Source organism: Lucilia cuprina, chromosome 4 (assembly GCF_022045245.1).
Source record: "Lucilia cuprina isolate Lc7/37 chromosome 4, ASM2204524v1, whole genome shotgun sequence".
NCBI classification, from domain to species: domain Eukaryota; kingdom Metazoa; phylum Arthropoda; class Insecta; order Diptera; family Calliphoridae; genus Lucilia; species Lucilia cuprina.
Genome location: NC_060952.1, coordinates 75,045,771 through 75,063,085, shown reverse-complemented (window position 1 = coordinate 75,063,085; position 17,315 = coordinate 75,045,771). Strand labels below are relative to the sequence as shown.

General features: G+C 28.2%; 3 protein-coding genes across 6 annotated transcripts in view; 1 reads left to right on the top strand and 2 right to left on the bottom strand.

Annotated features, from left to right (window-relative positions):
* Positions 1-611: 611 nt before the first annotated feature.
* On the bottom strand, positions 612-1,494 carry LOC111687898 (nucleolar protein 16). Its single transcript, XM_023450377.2, has 3 exons — positions 1,306-1,494; positions 986-1,240; positions 612-924 (listed from the first exon to the last, which is right to left on the bottom strand). Exons 1-3 carry the CDS (start codon positions 1,404-1,406, stop codon positions 687-689), a joined length of 594 nt encoding a protein of 197 aa, XP_023306145.2. The 5' UTR covers positions 1,407-1,494; the 3' UTR covers positions 612-686.
* A 325-nt stretch (positions 1,495-1,819) lies between these two features.
* Positions 1,820-3,419, top strand: LOC111688398 (cleavage stimulation factor subunit 1). Its single transcript, XM_046949010.1, has 3 exons — positions 1,820-1,979; positions 2,039-2,903; positions 2,974-3,419. The coding sequence occupies exons 1-3, from the start codon at positions 1,906-1,908 to the stop codon at positions 3,310-3,312; spliced, it is 1,278 nt and encodes a 425-aa protein (XP_046804966.1). The 5' UTR covers positions 1,820-1,905; the 3' UTR covers positions 3,313-3,419.
* Positions 3,420-7,587: 4,168 nt separating this feature from the next.
* LOC111687900 (protein tramtrack, beta isoform) overlaps positions 7,588-17,315 on the bottom strand; it is a 38,392-nt gene continuing 28,664 nt past the window's right edge. For 3 of the 4 annotated variants that reach the window (XM_046950276.1, XM_046950275.1, XM_046950277.1), the window contains one exon: positions 7,588-9,735. In XM_046950276.1, the coding sequence (XP_046806232.1) occupies positions 7,982-9,735 (1,754 nt within the window). In that variant the 3' untranslated portion in view covers positions 7,588-7,981. Of the gene's footprint in view, positions 9,736-14,073; positions 15,305-15,937; positions 16,357-17,315 lie in introns of those variants that run through there. The other variant, XM_023450379.2, reaches the window with a different exon arrangement.

Sequence of the window (17,315 nt, the reverse complement as noted above, 5' to 3'; positions counted from 1 at the left end):
ACACCAGTCAGTATGTTAAATAAGTGGATAATTTAAAAAAATAAAGCATTTAATTTACTATTTAACCGTATTGTGGAACATTTTTACGTATAATTGACAAAAAAAACAAGGGGAGTTTGTATGGGGGCTAGGGTCAAATGAGGCCCGATCACTATAAAAATTAGTAGCGTTGTTTATCGTTCTAAATAATAAGTTTTGCGGATTTTTGTTGACATAATAGAACATTTAACGTAATTATGAGCCTAAAGGCCCTATTCGGGGGGTACGGTTGTATGGGGGCTAGGCGAAATAATGGACCGATTTCAACCATTTTCAATAGCGTTCGTCCTTGAACCAAAAAAGAGTATATGACAAATTTCAAATCAAATTATCTTGAAAATTGCAATTTGTAGCGTGCGCACAAGGTTTACACACAGACAGACAGACGGACATAGCTAAATATTGGTTCTGACCCACTTTAAGGTGGGTCAGAACCAATATTTTTGGTTGTTACAAACATCAGCACAAACGCATAATACCCTCCCCACTATAGTGGTGTAGGGTATAAAAATTGTCTTACTTTTCACTTGCCCATTGTGCCCCCTTTTAGAAAGATTAAAAATACAAAGGAACTTGTTTAAACACACATTTTAATAAACTAAATTTTATTAAACATAAAAATCCTACAAACTATTAACGCAAGCAAACTACCATTCACTATCCGAATCATACTCAGGCCAGGGTAATTGTTTATCCAAAGGAAGATTTTTCTTTTCCAAATATTTGTTAAATTGTTCAGGTATACCCATAAACTGTTTGATTTTCATGCGAAATTGTTTCCAAGTCCATTGATCATGATTACGACGATCTGTAACCATGGCTTTGTAGTTTAATTGATATTTATCTAAAAAGTATGTTAAATGGCTAACAACACCTTTGGGTAATCTAAAACAAAAAAAATTTAAATTAAAACATATTATTTAAAAAACATTGGATATTAATTTACCTTAATTGTGAATCGGCTTTTTGTTTAGCCATTTCTTCCAATTCATTAACAACATGACCTCTTTTCGCAACTGGTTTAATATCTTCCTCATTGAGTTCTTCTTCGACGAAACCATTTACTAATTTAGTAATTTTTAAACGATCTTTTCTGAAATTTGGTATAGGCACTGCTTTATTGGGATCTGCTGATAAACCCATTTCTTTGAAATTTGTTCCTGGTCTTTTGCTTTCCTCCCATAGTTTGCTTAAAACAGGACTAGAATAGTAAATTTAATAATTATTGAATTTGTTTATTATAAATTTTTAGCTACCAAAACTTACTCTTTTATTTTACCCGTTGAGGATCTGGTTTTATTAAGGGTTTTTCTATTAACATTATAACGATAACGTTTATTAACTCTGTGATTCTTACGGATTTTCATTTTTTTTAATAAATTTATTTAATATTTTGTAGAAAATCTAAAAAACGAATTAAAACTAATGTTTATGCACGTGTTAACTAAATTTTAATTAAGAGTGAAATGACATTTGTTTACATGTTCTCTTTGACATTTGCTCTCAGCAAACAGTGTTAACAATAGTTCTGTTAATGTAGTATAAAAATGCTTTATTTATTGTAGGAAATTTTAATAAACAAATTTAATTTTAAACAAAATATTAAATAAATTAATTATTAGTTTTTAATTTTTCTTATAATTTCTATAACATTATATTAAAGAATATATTTAATAAATATTACTTATATACCATTTTGTTTTGTAATAATTTTTGGCGTTTTTCTTATATTGTTAGTTATTGTGAATTATACACTTTGTTTTCTTGCTGTCAATTATTGTGATTTATGTTTACATTCTGGCTGTTTATAAAAAAATTGTTTTTTATTGAGTAAAAATAATTAAAGTGGCCGGAAAATTAATAAAAATGCGCGATATAGAAATATTAGATCCTAGAAATTTGGTTAAGAATCGTGAAATTCTTTACCGGCTTATTATAAGGTAAGGAAATTGTAATCAAAGCAGAACAATACGTTTAAAATCACTAATATTTCTTGCAGTCAATTGATGTACGATGGCTTGGAAAAATTTGCCATGGAATTGTCTATGCTGGTAAAAGCGGATGAGTGCACTCCTAGTGAGCGTCTACTGCATGTTATGATAGCTGGTATGCAAACGTTAAGCGATAAAGAACCTGCACCCAAAGACGATGTTTTGCCCTGTATCGATTTGGAGTTTGAACCAGACGCATCTGCTTTGGCACCAGAACCGGCTTCTTATGAAACGGCCTATGTAACCTCTCACAAACAGTCTTGTCGTGCGGGAGCATTTAGTCATGATGGCACTCTAGTGGCCACAGGTAGTGTGGATGCCAGTATTAAGATTCTAGATGTTGAACGTATGTTGGCCAAATCTGCTCCTGAAGAAATTGAGGCTGGACGTGAACAGCAGGGACATCCAGTTATACGTACACTTTACGATCATACCGATGAAGTAGCTTATTTGGAATTTCATCCTAAGGAGCATATTCTAGCTTCCGGTTCAAGAGACGGCACAGTCAAACTTTTTGATATTGCTAAACCTTCAGTTAAAAAGGCTCATAAAGTCTTTACTGATTGTGAACCAGTAACTTGTTTGGGTTTTCATCCCAGTGGTGACTATATGGCAATTGGTACAGAGCATTCTTTGTTAAGGGTATATGATGTACAAACTGGTCAATGTTTTGTCTCAGCTATAGCATCACAACATCACAATGGTTCTATAACATGTGTTAAATATGCTCCGACAGCTAAACTGTACGCTACAGGTAGTATTGATGGTTCGATAAAAATTTGGGACGGTGTTAGTGGTCGCTGCATTAATACTATAACAGAAGCTCATGGTGGTGCAGAAATTTGCTCAGTGCAATTTACACGTAATGGCAAGGTATGCTTCACATTTAAAATATACAAGTAATAAATATTTTTATTAAATATATATTTTTTTGAACTTACAGTATCTTCTTTCATCCGGCAAAGATTCCTTAGTTTATTTATGGGAACTTTGCACTAGTCGTCCCATACAAACGTATACTGGTGCTGGTACGACAGGCAAACAAGAGCACAATACCCAGGCTGTATTTAATCACACTGAAGACTATGTTTTATTTCCCGATGAGGCTACTACTTCGCTATGCTCTTGGAATTCTCGCAATGGTAGTCGTTTGAATCTAATGTCTTTGGGTCACAATGGACCGGTTCGTTATATAACACATTCTCCGATTTCACCAGCTTTTCTTACCTGTTCGGATGATTTTCGTGCTCGCTTCTGGTATAGACGTACTACTAATCAATAAATTATAAGTTTTAATTATAAAATCCTGAACTTCAGACTATGGATATTTTTTTAAGATTTTTTTAGATGTATGTTAAATAAAACCATATAAATAACTGTAACGTAACCTAAAAAATGTTTTTTATTTTCTATAGTGGAGTCATTGTTATATTATATGGTCTATCATATATTTTGATGGGAATAGTTGAAATTATCTTATTTAAATGATGCTTAATAACACTGGACAGCGAAATTAAGTATAATTATATAAAGGAGGAAGTGAAGAATTTGTTTAAAACATCTGGTTTTCGGGTTATTCGATCCTAACCCCATATACTTACAACAAGTTATTTCCTCTAAAAATCCAATCTATTATATGATAGGATCATATGATGACTTAATTTTATAATTAAAAGTGACTTCGAGCAGTAATGAAGTGTTGAATATGATATTCCGCTCAGCCCACATGTGTCATTTAGGTGCCCATGACTGGTTCGATACCCAACAGACTTTGATCCTCCAGTGCACAACCGGATGTAACATACTAACTGTTGTAACTAACTAACAATAATAAACTAAATAACTCGTTCTCACGACAATTGGATCTTTTCTCCGGAACGACCCAAATCATACTCGGCCAAATATTGTCAATCCAGCGACAGTTATATTTACCGAAAGTTTTTTCCCCAGGAAAGAACAATCGATCTAACTAAATAAATAAATAACTAACTAACTAAATAACTAACTAACTAACTAACTAACTAACTAACTAACTAACTAACTAACTAACTAACTAACTAACTAACTAACTAACTAACTAACTAACTAAATAACTAACCAACTAACTAACTAACTAACTAACTAACTAACTTACTAACTAACTAACTAACTAACTAACTAACTAACTAACTAACTAACTAACTAACTAACTAACTAACTAACTAACTAACTAACTAACTAACAAACTAACTGTCTAACTATCTAACTAACTAAATAACTAACTAAATTACTAACTAACTTACTAACTAACTAACTAACTAACTAACTAACTATCTATCTATCTATCTATCTATCTATCTATCTATCTATCTATCTATCTATCTATCTATCTATCTATCTATCTATCTATCTATCTATCTATCTATCTATCTATCTATCTATCTATCTATCTATCTATCTATCTATCTATCTATCTATCTATCTATCTATCTATCTATCTATCTATCTATCTATCTATCTATCTATCTATCTATCTATCTATATTTGTAGAAATCCCTTATACAGTTAAATTTGAAAGAAATAATCTTTCGATATTAGGTTTTTGTTTTTGGATTTAGACTTACATATTAATGGTTTAACACTGAGGACTTTGACCACGTGTCCAGTAGTTTATTTCAAAGATATATAAACTCTTTAGAGGTAAATGTTGTAACCATATACCTCTATTTCACAAGAGATATTAATCGTTTGCTTTTCCCGATATTCCCTCAATTTCAAATAACAACTAAAACAACTACCAAACAAACTTCTAACTAACAAACTAACTACAAAGTTATAAAAAAACAAAATTACTTTTTAAATATATATTTTGTTTATTAAAATTTTTATATAATTATGTATAAAACTGTAATAATTAATTATATTTTTTTTTTATTTTATGTATTTGTGTAAATAATATAGTTGAGCGTATAATTGCATTAAGTAGTTGTTGTTGTTTTAATTATAAATTAAATACTTTGTTTAAATTAAGAGAAAAAACTTACAGCTAAAAAATATCTTAAATTATTGCTTTTAAAATGTTATTGATTGTATTTTCAATATTGCTTGTGCTAGAGTTGGTATTTTAATAAAAATATTTTTTTTTTGAGAAAAAAAAACTAATAATTACATATACACTGGAAGTCCTTAGCGTATTTTGTTGTTTTATTTGTTTTTATAGTTTTCTTGAATAATTAATTAAAAACTGGTGTTGTTGCTAAAATAAAATTTACTAATTTAATTAAAACATATAAAAAGTCTTGTAAAAATTTTAATATTAATTATTAATATTAATTTAAAATTTATGTTAATTTTAAAGTTATTATTAATTTAAGAGTTTTTTTTTTTAAATTGCACACATTATTAATATGTTTTTGTTTAGTTTTTATTAATGTTTTTCTTTTTTAATTAAATACATTTTGAGTATTTGTTTATTTACATAAAATTTTTATATGTTTTGTAAAATAATACACATTTTTAAAAAATAAAATCACAAATTAAATGATATAAAAGAGAAAAAAATTATAAAAATAAAAATTTAACAGTTTTAAAAACAAACAAAATGAAAACTTTAATTATCAACTTAAAAAAGAAAGAATTTTTAAAAAATATATTTAAAATTTTATAATTTAAATCATTTGAAATGAATTTAAGTAGCAATTGCTAAATGGAAATTAAAAGTTAATTTGTTTAAAGGGTAAGAGCGAAGAAGGGAAATTTAGTTTTGAGGTTCCTTTTTATAATAAATTGGGACGGAAATTTAACAAAAAATATTAAAGTTATTATCAAAATCAAAAACAGTTGTAAATAAATAAAAAAGGAATTTAAAACCAGTGTAATTTTAATAAAATAATATTAAATTTATGAGAATATATATAATAAATTTCGAAAATATCAATGATTCGTTTTTAAATTCTTATAAAATCAACATGGAAGCCTGTAATTTATGTTAAATACTGTACTGGCCTTTGTTATTACCAAAACAAACAAAAAAAATTAACAGAAAAAAAACTTAAATAATGAAAATGATTAAAAATAAACTTAAATATTTAATAGGTTATTGGACGGAGTTGAAATTTTAAAAAATAATTAGTATTATTAAAAAACACTGTGCTTAATTTAGCAAAATACAAATTGATAAACATGTCAAAAACTTCAAACATGTACATATGCACATACATACATTCAATTAAGACCGGGGATGGACACTTCAGTACTATTGTAGTTTTGTTAGTCCTAAAACATTTTGCTAAAAAGTTCATAGATCATAAACTTATGAAATGGCTAGTTAATAGACTAGCCCATATACTTATTCACACACAATATAATAGACAACATTATAAACTAGGCAATAGAATAGTCTATTAACAGGTCAATAGACTGACTTATTTACTAATCGACTATTCCATAGACAATTCAACTGACTAGACCACATACTTTTCAATAGATTAGTCAATATATTAATTCATTAACTAATCTATTAACTAGTCATTAGCTCATAGATGGACTATTCTAGTTCAAAGTCTAAGGGCGGGTTTCTTACTACTCAATTAAACTAGGCTTACTTAGTATTGCCAACTTTTCATTCAAAAACATAAACAATGAACAGCTGTTATTTAAAATGTAAATTTTAAAAAAAGACCATAAAAAATCAGAAAATTGCAATTTACTTAAAATATTAAGGGCGGGGGTTTCAGATAAAAATTATCTACATTCTTTGTTTAAACCTAGTTTAATATATGTTTTGTGTTTTTCTGTAAACAGTAACGTTACTTATTTTCTTACTACTCAGTTAAACTAGGCTTAACTTGCTGTTTGATTAAACTCGGATTGTGTTTTTCATTTATAGATCTAAGTTCAGTTAACTTTGTTGGTATTGCCAACTTTTCAATCAAAAACAAAACAATGAACAGCTGTTTTTTGCAAACAATGTAAAATTTTGGAAAAATGTTAAATAAACATTTAAAACGATAATAAATAAAAGAAAACAAATCAGAAAATTGCAATATACTTAAAATATTAATTTTTTGTTCTTCCGAAATCATTGTTTTATTGTTTTTGTTAATTGTGTTTTCTCACTTATAACTTGAGTTTAATTGACCAATTACACTCAGGGCGAGTTTCTTACTCTTCAGTTAAATCAGGCTTAACTAGCTGTTAGATTAAACTCAGAACAAATTTAGGCGGACTTTAACCGATGATTGTGTTTTGCAGTTTTAGATTTAAGCTCAGTTAACTTTGTTAGTATTGCCTAGTTTTCACTCAAAAACATAAACAATGAACAGCTGTTTTTTGCAAACAATACTTTTGTCAAATGGAAAATTTTGAAAAAATGTTAAATAAACATTTAAAACAATAATTAATTGCAATTTACTTAAAATATTATGTTTTTGTTCTTCCGAAATCATTGTTTTATTGTTTTTGTTAATTGTGTTTTCTCACTTATAACTTGAGTTAAATTGGTCAATTACACTCCGTTAAACTAAAATAATAAGTAACTTTACTGATAACTGAAAAACACGACACATATATTAAACTAGGTTTAACCAAAGAATGAAAAACTCGGCCTAAAAACACACAAAATTTAAATTAAACTATGTTTAAACCAATAATGTATGTATGTAAATATTCAACACCAATTTGTATTAAACTTTAAAATTGGAACAGCACAGTGTTATTATTCCCAAATTAAATTAATATAATTAAAATCTTAAAAATAAGTAAGTGTTGTGGTATTATCATATAATTAAATTAAACTTAAGTAAAAATTGTGCAATATTTTCAGTTTTGTGAAGTTTCATTTTCATTAATTGCTTTAAAAATAGTATTAATTAAATTAATTAAAAAATTACCAAGTCTTTTTGTTGTTATTGTGCTAAAAATACACAACTGCAGTAAGGGAAAACCTTTTCAGTGAATCTCAACTATACTGCTTATTTCACCTCTTCCAATCTCTGGGCATTTAATTGTGTGGCGTTGCTGCTGGTAGTTTGTACCGTAGTTTTGAGCATTGATAGTGTTTCAGCTAAAGAAATGGGAGTAGAGGTGTTGTTACTGCTAAAACTTCCAATATTTGACACAGTTTGTGGCTGTGTTACTGGCGGTGGGGATGGTGAAGGTGAGATTACAATTTCATTTTTAATTTCAATATCAGTGGGAAATTTCAAGGGTTTGTGTAAATTAAAATCATTAAGATTTTCTTGTTGTTGCTGTTGCTGCTGCTGTTGCGTTAAATTAAGTCCCGTCTCCTCATTATTATCATTATTATTAATCATTATACTTAAAGCGGGATTATTGGCCTGTAGTTGATTTAATAAAGGCTGTGGTGTCGACACCACATTGCTGGACGTTAGTGTATTAGTAGTGTTGGTTGTTGTAAAGGAAGCTTGCATTTCACCAGCAGCCGTTATTAAATAATTTAAAGGATTAAAATTTTGTATTTCCTTGGCCACAAACGATTCATGAGTCATTTTCATGTGATTTTTCATTTTATCAGGACGAGAAAATTCCTTGCCACACAAGGGACATGGGAAGACTTTACGATGTTTGCCTTCGTGATAAAGGAAGGCATGACGTTGAAAACTGTATTTGTTTTTAAAGGTTTTCTGCATATTTTCCTTGGCACATTCGGTACACTGATAGACACCCTCGTTTATACTGGCATAACGGAAGAGATCTAAACCTCTAACTGACATCTCAGTCAATTGTTCAGCTTGATCGTCTATAGAAGATTGAGCTTTACGTCTTATGCGCCTGCGCTGTACAGGTTTGCCGGAAGAATTTTTAGCACGTGGTGTTGTATTATTCGAACCATCGTTATTATTATTGCTTCCCGAGTTGGTTGATGTATCCAACTGTTCATTGCTGCCTGTTTGATTACCACCACCGGTTTCATTGCCAGTGCTATAATCTAAACCGGCATTTTCATCGGCCAATGTTAACATTTCCGGATCGGATTTGTCACTTTGATCCATTAACAAATCCAAATTATGTTCCTCCTCCCTCATCAACAAGGCGTTTTGTTGTTGAAAAAATTCTCCACTGGATTTAAGTATAGGATTTGCTGCCATATGTAAAAGGAATTGATGATGTAAATTATTGGCCGATGGTGGTTGTATGTTATTTTGAGCCTGACGTTCAGCTACATTGGCCAGAGATTGTAAGGCTGAGCAGGCCTCTTGAGTTTCCAAATGGCTGACATTGGTATTGGAGTTAGCGTTGGGAGCGTTAGTTTGACTCAAAGTATTGGTGGTGTTGGTGGCATTTGTTATGGTAACATCGATTAATTCTTTAAGTCCGGCTCGTAATTGTTGTTTTAATAACGAGTTGGGATTAGTATTAATTGGCACTGTAGATGTTTGTTGCTGCTGTTGAGCTTGTTGTTGCTGCTGCTGCTGTTGTTGTTGTCCAGCTGTTGTTGTAACATTTTGTTGTAAATTACTTTTAATTTTCAAACCTAATACGGTGGGCAAATGTGCTGTTAAGGCTTCATTGAATTCTATAGCTGCGGATTTTGTTGCTGTTGTATTTTGTGTGGGAGCTTGTAGTGATATCAATGTACTGTTGCTGTTGTTATTTGTGGATGCAGTTGTTGTGGTTATGGGTATTGTGGTGGTATTGTTAAAGTTGTTTTTATTGACACCAAATAATCGTTGTGACAATTCCGGAGTACTGGTAATAAGATGTACTAAAAAGAGAATAGATAAATTGGAAATTAAAAATTTTTGTTAAAACATTAAGGGAGACGCATACGAAAGAAGCTAAACCAGAATCGGTATGAAATTTTACGCGAATGTGGTTTGTATATAAATCCTTAATACGAAAGAAGCTATATCAGAATCGGTATGAAATTTTACACGAATGTGGTTTATATATATACTATATATTCGACTTCTGACTAGATTATAGACGCTTCTATAAGCCCGATGTAATATACTAGAATATAAAATAGACTATATTATAAACTGGTATCTTTAGAAAAAAGTTTATTTGTTATAAAAATGACCAAAAATGTCGTGGTGCTACCACAGTATCCGTTCGATCCAAAAAAGTAATGATTTTTGCATTTCTGTCATGTATTACATTTAATTATGTATTTATATAATCGAGATCTGTAGTTTGATTACAAGATTTACATGGACGACCTTCGTCTTTATGGGCGGGTTTTGTACTACTCAGTTAACTTGTTGTTTGATTAAACTCTGAACAAATTTAAGCGGATTTTAACTTATGATTGTTTTTTCAATTAACTATATTAGTATTGCCAACTTTTCAGTAAAAAACATAAACAATAAACAGCTGTTGTTTGCAAATATTACTTTTGTAAAATAAAAGGAAAAATTTATAAAATAAATATGATTTAAATAAAAAAATCAAGGTTTTTTCTTCAAATTGCTAATTGTTTTTCACACTTTTCAATTTTAGGACCGGTTTCGTAGTAAACCTAGACTAAATCCTTTGCCAGATTAAAATCTTTCTTCTTGTTTTTGTTGATTGTGTTTTCTCACTAAGAACTGAGGCTTTATTAGACAATGGCCCCTATTTTGTATTTCAATTTGAATCAAAATTTTTCTTCGTTTAGCATCTTTGGTATTCTGCATTTCGATTCGACTCTTCGCTACATAAAGAACAACTTGCAATAACTTAATTACGATCGAAATGCAGAATACACACAATCATAAAACATGGAATTACTTCTTCTTTTTTTTACGATTCAGTTTTTTGTTGAAATACCTTTTTTCGATCATTGCGTAACTGAATGCGTAAACGTAATCGAAATGCTGAATAGGTGTGAATAACACTCAGTTAAACGAGATAATAAGGGCGGGTTTCTTACTACTCAGTTAAACTAGGCTTAACTTGCTGTTAGATTAAACTCGGAACAAATTTAGGCGGAATTTAACCGATGATTGTGTTTTTTTTCAGTTTTGGATTTAAGTTCATTTAACTTTGTTAGTATTGTCAACTTTTCACTCAAAAATATATTCAATGAACAGTTGTTTTTTGCAAACAATACTTTTGTAAAATTTTGGAAAAATATTAAATAAACATTTAAAACAATAATTAATAAAACAAAACAAATCAGAAAATTGTAATTTACTTAAAATATTAAGTTTTTGTTCTTCCGAAATCATAGTTTTATTGTTTTTGTTAATTGAGTTTTCTCACTTATAACTTGAGTTTAATTGGCCAATTACACTCAGTTAAACTAAGATAATAAGTAACTTTACTAATAACTGAAAAACACGAAACATATATTAAACCAGGTTTAACCAAAGAATGAAGATTATCTTTATCAGAAAAACTCGCCATTAGGCGGACTTTAACCGGTGATTGTGTTTTTCAGTTTTAGATTTAAGCTCAGTTAACTTTGTTAGTATTGCCAACTTTTCACTCAAAAATAAAACAACGAACAGCTGTTTTTTTGCAAATAATACTTTTGTAAAATGAAAATTTTTGGAAAAATGTTAAATAAACATTTAATTAATGAAACAAAATAAATCAGAAAATTGCAATTTACTTAAAATATTATGTTTTTGTTCTTCCGAAATCACAGTTTTATTGTTTTTGTTAATTGTGTTTTCTCACTTATAACTTGAGTTTAATTGGTCAATTACACTAAGTTAAACTAAGATAATAAGAAACTTTACTGATAACTGAAAAACACGAAACATATAATTAACCAGGTTTAAACAAAGAATGTAGATTATCTTTATCTGAAAAACCCGCCGTTAGGCCGGGTTTCTTACTCCTCAGTTAAACTTGGCTTAACTTGCTGTTAGAATAAACTCGAAACAAATTTAGGCGGACTTTAACCGATGATTGTGTTTTTTAGTTTTAGATTTAAGTTCAGTTAACTTTGTTAGTATTGCCAACTTTTCACTTGAAAAACATAAACAATAAACAGCTGTTTTTTGCAAACAATACTTTTGTCAAATGGAAAATTTTGAAAAAATGTTAAATAAACATTTAAAACAATAATTAATAAAACAAAACAAATCAGAAAATTGCAATTTACTTAAAATATTATGTTTTTGTTCTTCCGAAATCATTGTTTTATTGTTTTTTGTTAATTATGTTTTCTCACTTATAACTTGAGTTTAATTGGCCAAGAACACATAGTTAAACTAAGATAATAAGTAACTTTACTGATAACTGAAAAACATGAAACATATATTAAACCAGGTTTAACCAAAGAATGAATATTATCTTTATCAGAAAAACTCGGCCTTAGTGTGTATTCAATATTTTCTATTAAACTAGGTGGTAATTTGACAGAATTTTCCTTTGCAATAGGGACTATTTAGGTAAAGTCTGTAAAGAAAGTACCAAAAGTTTTTGCCGAATCTCTGAATAAAGAACACTAAATTTGTTTTTAGTTAGAGATCTTATAATTTACATAAAATTTTATTAATTCTTTTACTAAAAACAAGTTTTTGTCAACTTGGAGAATAAAATGAAATAAAAAACAAAGTTTATATATTTTTTGTTTGTTGTAATTTGTGTGTGTGTGTGTATATTGAATTCTTTTTGTATTTAATAATTAATTGATTTATTTAAATTATTATATTATGTTATTTATATGTATATGTAGGTATTTTATATTTGTTTAATGCTGTACATAAAAATTAATTTAAAATTATACAAAAAAATTAATAATTAATAATAATAATAAAAAAATAATAATTAACATTACTATAATGATAATAAAACATTAACCATATTGCTGGGGGGGAGGATGGGGTAGGTTTTTTTTTACTTCTTTTTTTAAATTATTTCTCTAAAAAAAATATATTTTTAGTTTTTTGCATTTCATATTTTTTTGTTTAATAATTAGTGATAATTTAAAAAGTTCTTTGGCGATAAATTAAGCCTCCGATTTATATATATTTTTAAAAAATTATATAAATATTAATTAATTAATTAAAAAAACAAATTATTTTTTTTATATATTACATTACATAATAATTATTATAATAAAAAAAGATTAATGAGAAAATGTTTTTTTTTAAAGTATTTTTTTTTGTTTTGTTTTTTTTTTATAATAAATAGACATTTCAAATGTGAAAAAAATAACCAGCAATTCAATTAATTTACAGAAAATTATAAACATTTATATTTTAACTTTTTTTATATATTTTAAAAGTTGTGTTTAATTAATTATTATAAGAACTAGCTTCATTTGAAGGCAACAAGGTAGATTTTAATATTTTTTTGGAGTTTTTTTTTTTTTTTTGATGATTTAACTAAAGTTTTGTTTTAATTATAAAAAAAGAGTTTATTTATTTTTCTTTTTTTGTTTAAACTTAAGTATGATAAAGTGAAAAAAATTTAACTAATTTGTAAAGTAAAAGTGTTTTATTAAGGGGGGGAAAAATTGCTTCCTTTTAAAAGAAACACTTTTTTGTTTATTAACTTGTTAATGTTTTAGTTGCAAGGCACTCAATGGTGAATATAAAATTTAAGGCCAAAGTGTTTTGTTGTTGTTGTAAATAAAATGAAATTTTTTTTAAATAGAAAAAAAATGTTATGAAATATTTTGTGTTTTGTTATAAATATTATTTATATATATATTTTTTTAAAAAAAGGTGCTTGTTTTTTAAAATTAAACTAAAAACTAATTGTTTAAAAAAAAGAGAAATTTTTTATAATTGCACACAAACTTTTGGTTGTAACAAAACTTTAAACTATTATTAGTTGAAACTGTAAAAGTTAAAGTTAAGTTAAACGATTGTTTTTCTTTTTTTTTTTAATTAAATTTATATGTAAAAAAATTTTGTTAAATAAAACTTTATAAACAAAATCCCAACTGTTACAATTTTTGAAAATTGAAAAAATTACAAAAAAAAAAGCATTAAAAAGAAAATAGAAATAAAAAAAAGAAAAGAAAAAAGTTAAAAAAAAAGAAAAAAGTTTATAACAAAATGAAACTAAAAGAAAAAAAATATTTAACAAAATTAAAAAATTAAAAAAATATTAACAAAACAATAAAAGAAAAATAAAATTTTTTGTAAAAAATTTTCCTTTAATGTTGTTTTTTTTTCAAAGTTTCTTTTTTAAAGATTACTTTAAACCGGGTTGTAGTAGTAAACAAGAGAACTTTGTTAAATAAACTTAAAAAAAAAGAAATTAAATTTAATGGAAATTAATTTTTAAAAAAGAGCTTAAACAGACTGTTTGTTATAGTTTGATTGTGTTTTGTTTTATAAATTAAAAAAAATAATAATTATATATTTAATTTAATTGAAAAAAAATATTAATTTTGGAATATTTTGGAAGCCATTTTATATGTTTATATAACAATTTTATATTAATAATATAACAGTTATAAAACTTTACTATTTTACAAAACTTCCTTTAAAACAAAAAAAAAGCAACATTGCTTTTTATTATTATGTTATATTCATTTGTTGTTATTGTTGTTGTTTTTGTCTAGTTTTATAAAATAAGGGTTCTTTTTTTTCTACTATGTTTTAAAGCCAAAACCTTTGCTTATTTTTAAATTTTAGAGATATTTAGCCTGAACGCTATTACTACACTAAAAAGCAAAAGCCATCATCTTCCTAAATGGCAGAAGTTAGCTTTCATTGCGCCACCGCCGTGGCATTAGTGGTGGGTGTAGCTACTGTTAAGGCTCCCGGTGTAGAACTAACCGATGACGCTGAAGACCCCACCGGTGTTGAAGTATTCAATGTTATACCCGCCATGCCACCCGATTGATTCGACAGCTGATTATTTAGATCAGGTGGGGTGGGTGTTGAAGCTGCACTAACGTTTTGTGAACCCGACGCCGAAATAGCCGGCAAAGCTACCGTACCGCCAGAGGCTACCACCGCCAAGGCAGAAGATGGATTTTCAATTTTATGTATGATTTTAACGTGGGCGGTCATGTTGTCTTTTCGCGTGAATTCTTTGAAACAGAAGGGACAGGGATAAACTTTGACATTACGTTTGTGGGAGGTTACATAGTGACGACAGAAATTGCTAATGTGTGTGTAGACACGAGAGCAGACTTTACAGCGATACGTGTGTTCACCTTCTTTGGTACAGTAGTCGCGTACTGAGCCCTCGCCCTCACCCTCTACCACAGAATTGCAAGAGGTGTTTAGCTTGGTTTTTGGTGGTGGGGAGTTGATATTTAGACTGCCGGTGCTGGCACTAAGAGCTGATTTTAGTTTAGCTGCTTGAGCGGCAGCATTGGCAGAGTTCATAAAGTTTCCGGAGATAATGTCCATATAATCGCTGGCTTGGAAGGGCTGTAAAATAATTTCAAGGGAAAATGTTATCAAAATTTTATTTTGTTTAAAATAGCAAAATGTAAAAGAACAAGTTTTTAGAGCCAGTTTTTAGTTTAACGATTAGCGTTTTAATTTAAATTAATCTTCTTAAGTTGTTTTTGAATACTAAGGGCGGGTTTCTTATTCCTAAGTTAAACTAGGCTTAACTTGCTGTTCGATTAAATTTGGAACAAATTTAGGTGGACTTTAACCGATGATTGTGTTTTTCAGTTTTAGATTTAAGCTTAGTTAACTTTGTTAGTATTGCCAACTTTTCACTCAAAAACATAAACAATGAACAGCTGTTTTTTGCAACAAAATGTTTGGTTTCTATTTAGTTTTGATTAAATGTTTTCTATTTGTTTACAAATTGCAGCTGTCTTCTTCTTTTTGTAAAACATTCATTGTTTTGATAGCAAATATTGTGAAATTTTCTGTTGTTGTGTATGTGGCAATACTGTCACATAACTCAAAAACAACAAAAGAAAATTAGTGCTATTTTAAAATAACTTTAAGTTTAATAAAACTGTTTAAAATCTTCAACTCTAAAGCTGGCTCTTAAAGGAATATAAAGATTTCCTTTAAACTTCTAATTGTTCTTAAAAAACTTACCTTGGTATCTGGACCTGCACCGTTTTGCTTCAATTTAACGCGTTTATTTATCTTTGGCTTATTTTGCTTAACAATTGGTGCCAATTTCGGTATACTGACCATTGAATTTAATAGTGTTACAGTACCCGGCATAGGACCAGTTCCTACCACCGCCGACATTTTCATGCCACCGGCAGCAGCTGCTGCTGCCGCGGCCTCTACTAATTGTTGTTGATGTTTTTGTTGGGCAGCTAAGAGGAAAGCTTGTTGTCTGGCCTGTTGATTCATAGTGTTGTCCTGTTGTTGTTGCTGTTGTGAGGGGGAATTCGAGGCATTTGGATCAAATTTAAATTCAACCGGTTCATCATATTCATCTAACATCAATTGTGGTTCCATGTATGAGGTATCCATTTGATCATCATTATCGCTGTCGTTGCCATCTATAATGCAAGTATCATAAACGTTTCGAATTAATGTGTTTGATTTGAGGTAAAAGGGTGTTTTTTTTTTGGTTTTGTGAAAGAATGTATAATGCTTTTTGTTGTTATAATACAAAACGACGAAAAAAGAAAGTTATTACCATTTGTAAAACCGTGTCTAAATTTGTTTCGGAAAAGCTATAGGGATTTCAAGCCATTTGTTTTGTAAGTTGTTTTATTTAATACTTAAAATCTAAAAAAAGTTTTGTTTGGTTTTTTTATAAAATTTTGTTTTTATTTTAGTAGTTTCTTTTTTTAGGAAGAAAAAAACGAAATTTTGGTTTAAAGATTTTCGAAATGGTAAATTATTTTTTTTTTTATTAAATTTTTTTATCAAACGATTTACACGTCGGCCATAAATCCCTAAAAGCTCATACCGATTTAAATTTGTTTTTTTGTTAAAATTGAAATGTTAATTTGTAAAAAAGGAAGCTTTCTATTTTCGTTATGCTTTGCAATTTTTAAAATGGCATCATACGTTTCCCAAAAAAAAATGTTCCCTTTTGAAAAACTCACCTGCCGACGTTAAACGTATGTTTTATTTTATTTTCTTTTTTTTATTATTTCAAACTAATTTGCATACCGTATTCGAAAATCACTAAACATTTAAAAAAAAAACACTTGTACTTAAAACTTTTTTGTTTCTTTCAACGTAAAATCCCTTTTTATTAGCTTTTCCGTTACACATTTGGACGCGTTTTTCTTTTTGTGTTTTAAATTTAAAACTTTTACAAAAATTAAAATAATTTTTAATTTCAAAACTTTTGGTAAAAATAGGTTAGTTTCAAAATTTCTTAAGGGTGCATTTATAAATGTTGGTAGTTATATGAATGATAAATGTTTGATAAATGATTTTCACTAATTTATAAAAATTATAATATTTAATTTAAATTGTTTTGTCATTAAGTAGATGCAGGTGG

Excerpts from the sequence above, each read along its gene's own strand:
- LOC111687898 (XM_023450377.2), bottom strand. The coding sequence starts at position 1,406 with ATGAAAATCCGTAAGAATCACAGAGTTAATAAACGTTATCGTTATAAT. Across the intron at positions 1,241-1,305 it reads TCAACGGGTAAAATAAAAGA|TCCTGTTTTAAGCAAACTAT; the intron begins GTAAGTTTTGGT and ends TTACTATTCTAG. Across the intron at positions 925-985 it reads AAAGCCGATTCACAATTAAG|ATTACCCAAAGGTGTTGTTA; the intron begins GTAAATTAATAT and ends TTTTTGTTTTAG.
- LOC111688398 (XM_046949010.1), top strand. The coding sequence starts at position 1,906 with ATGCGCGATATAGAAATATTAGATCCTAGAAATTTGGTTAAGAATCGT. Across the intron at positions 1,980-2,038 it reads CTTTACCGGCTTATTATAAG|TCAATTGATGTACGATGGCT; the intron begins GTAAGGAAATTG and ends TATTTCTTGCAG. Across the intron at positions 2,904-2,973 it reads AATTTACACGTAATGGCAAG|TATCTTCTTTCATCCGGCAA; the intron begins GTATGCTTCACA and ends TTGAACTTACAG.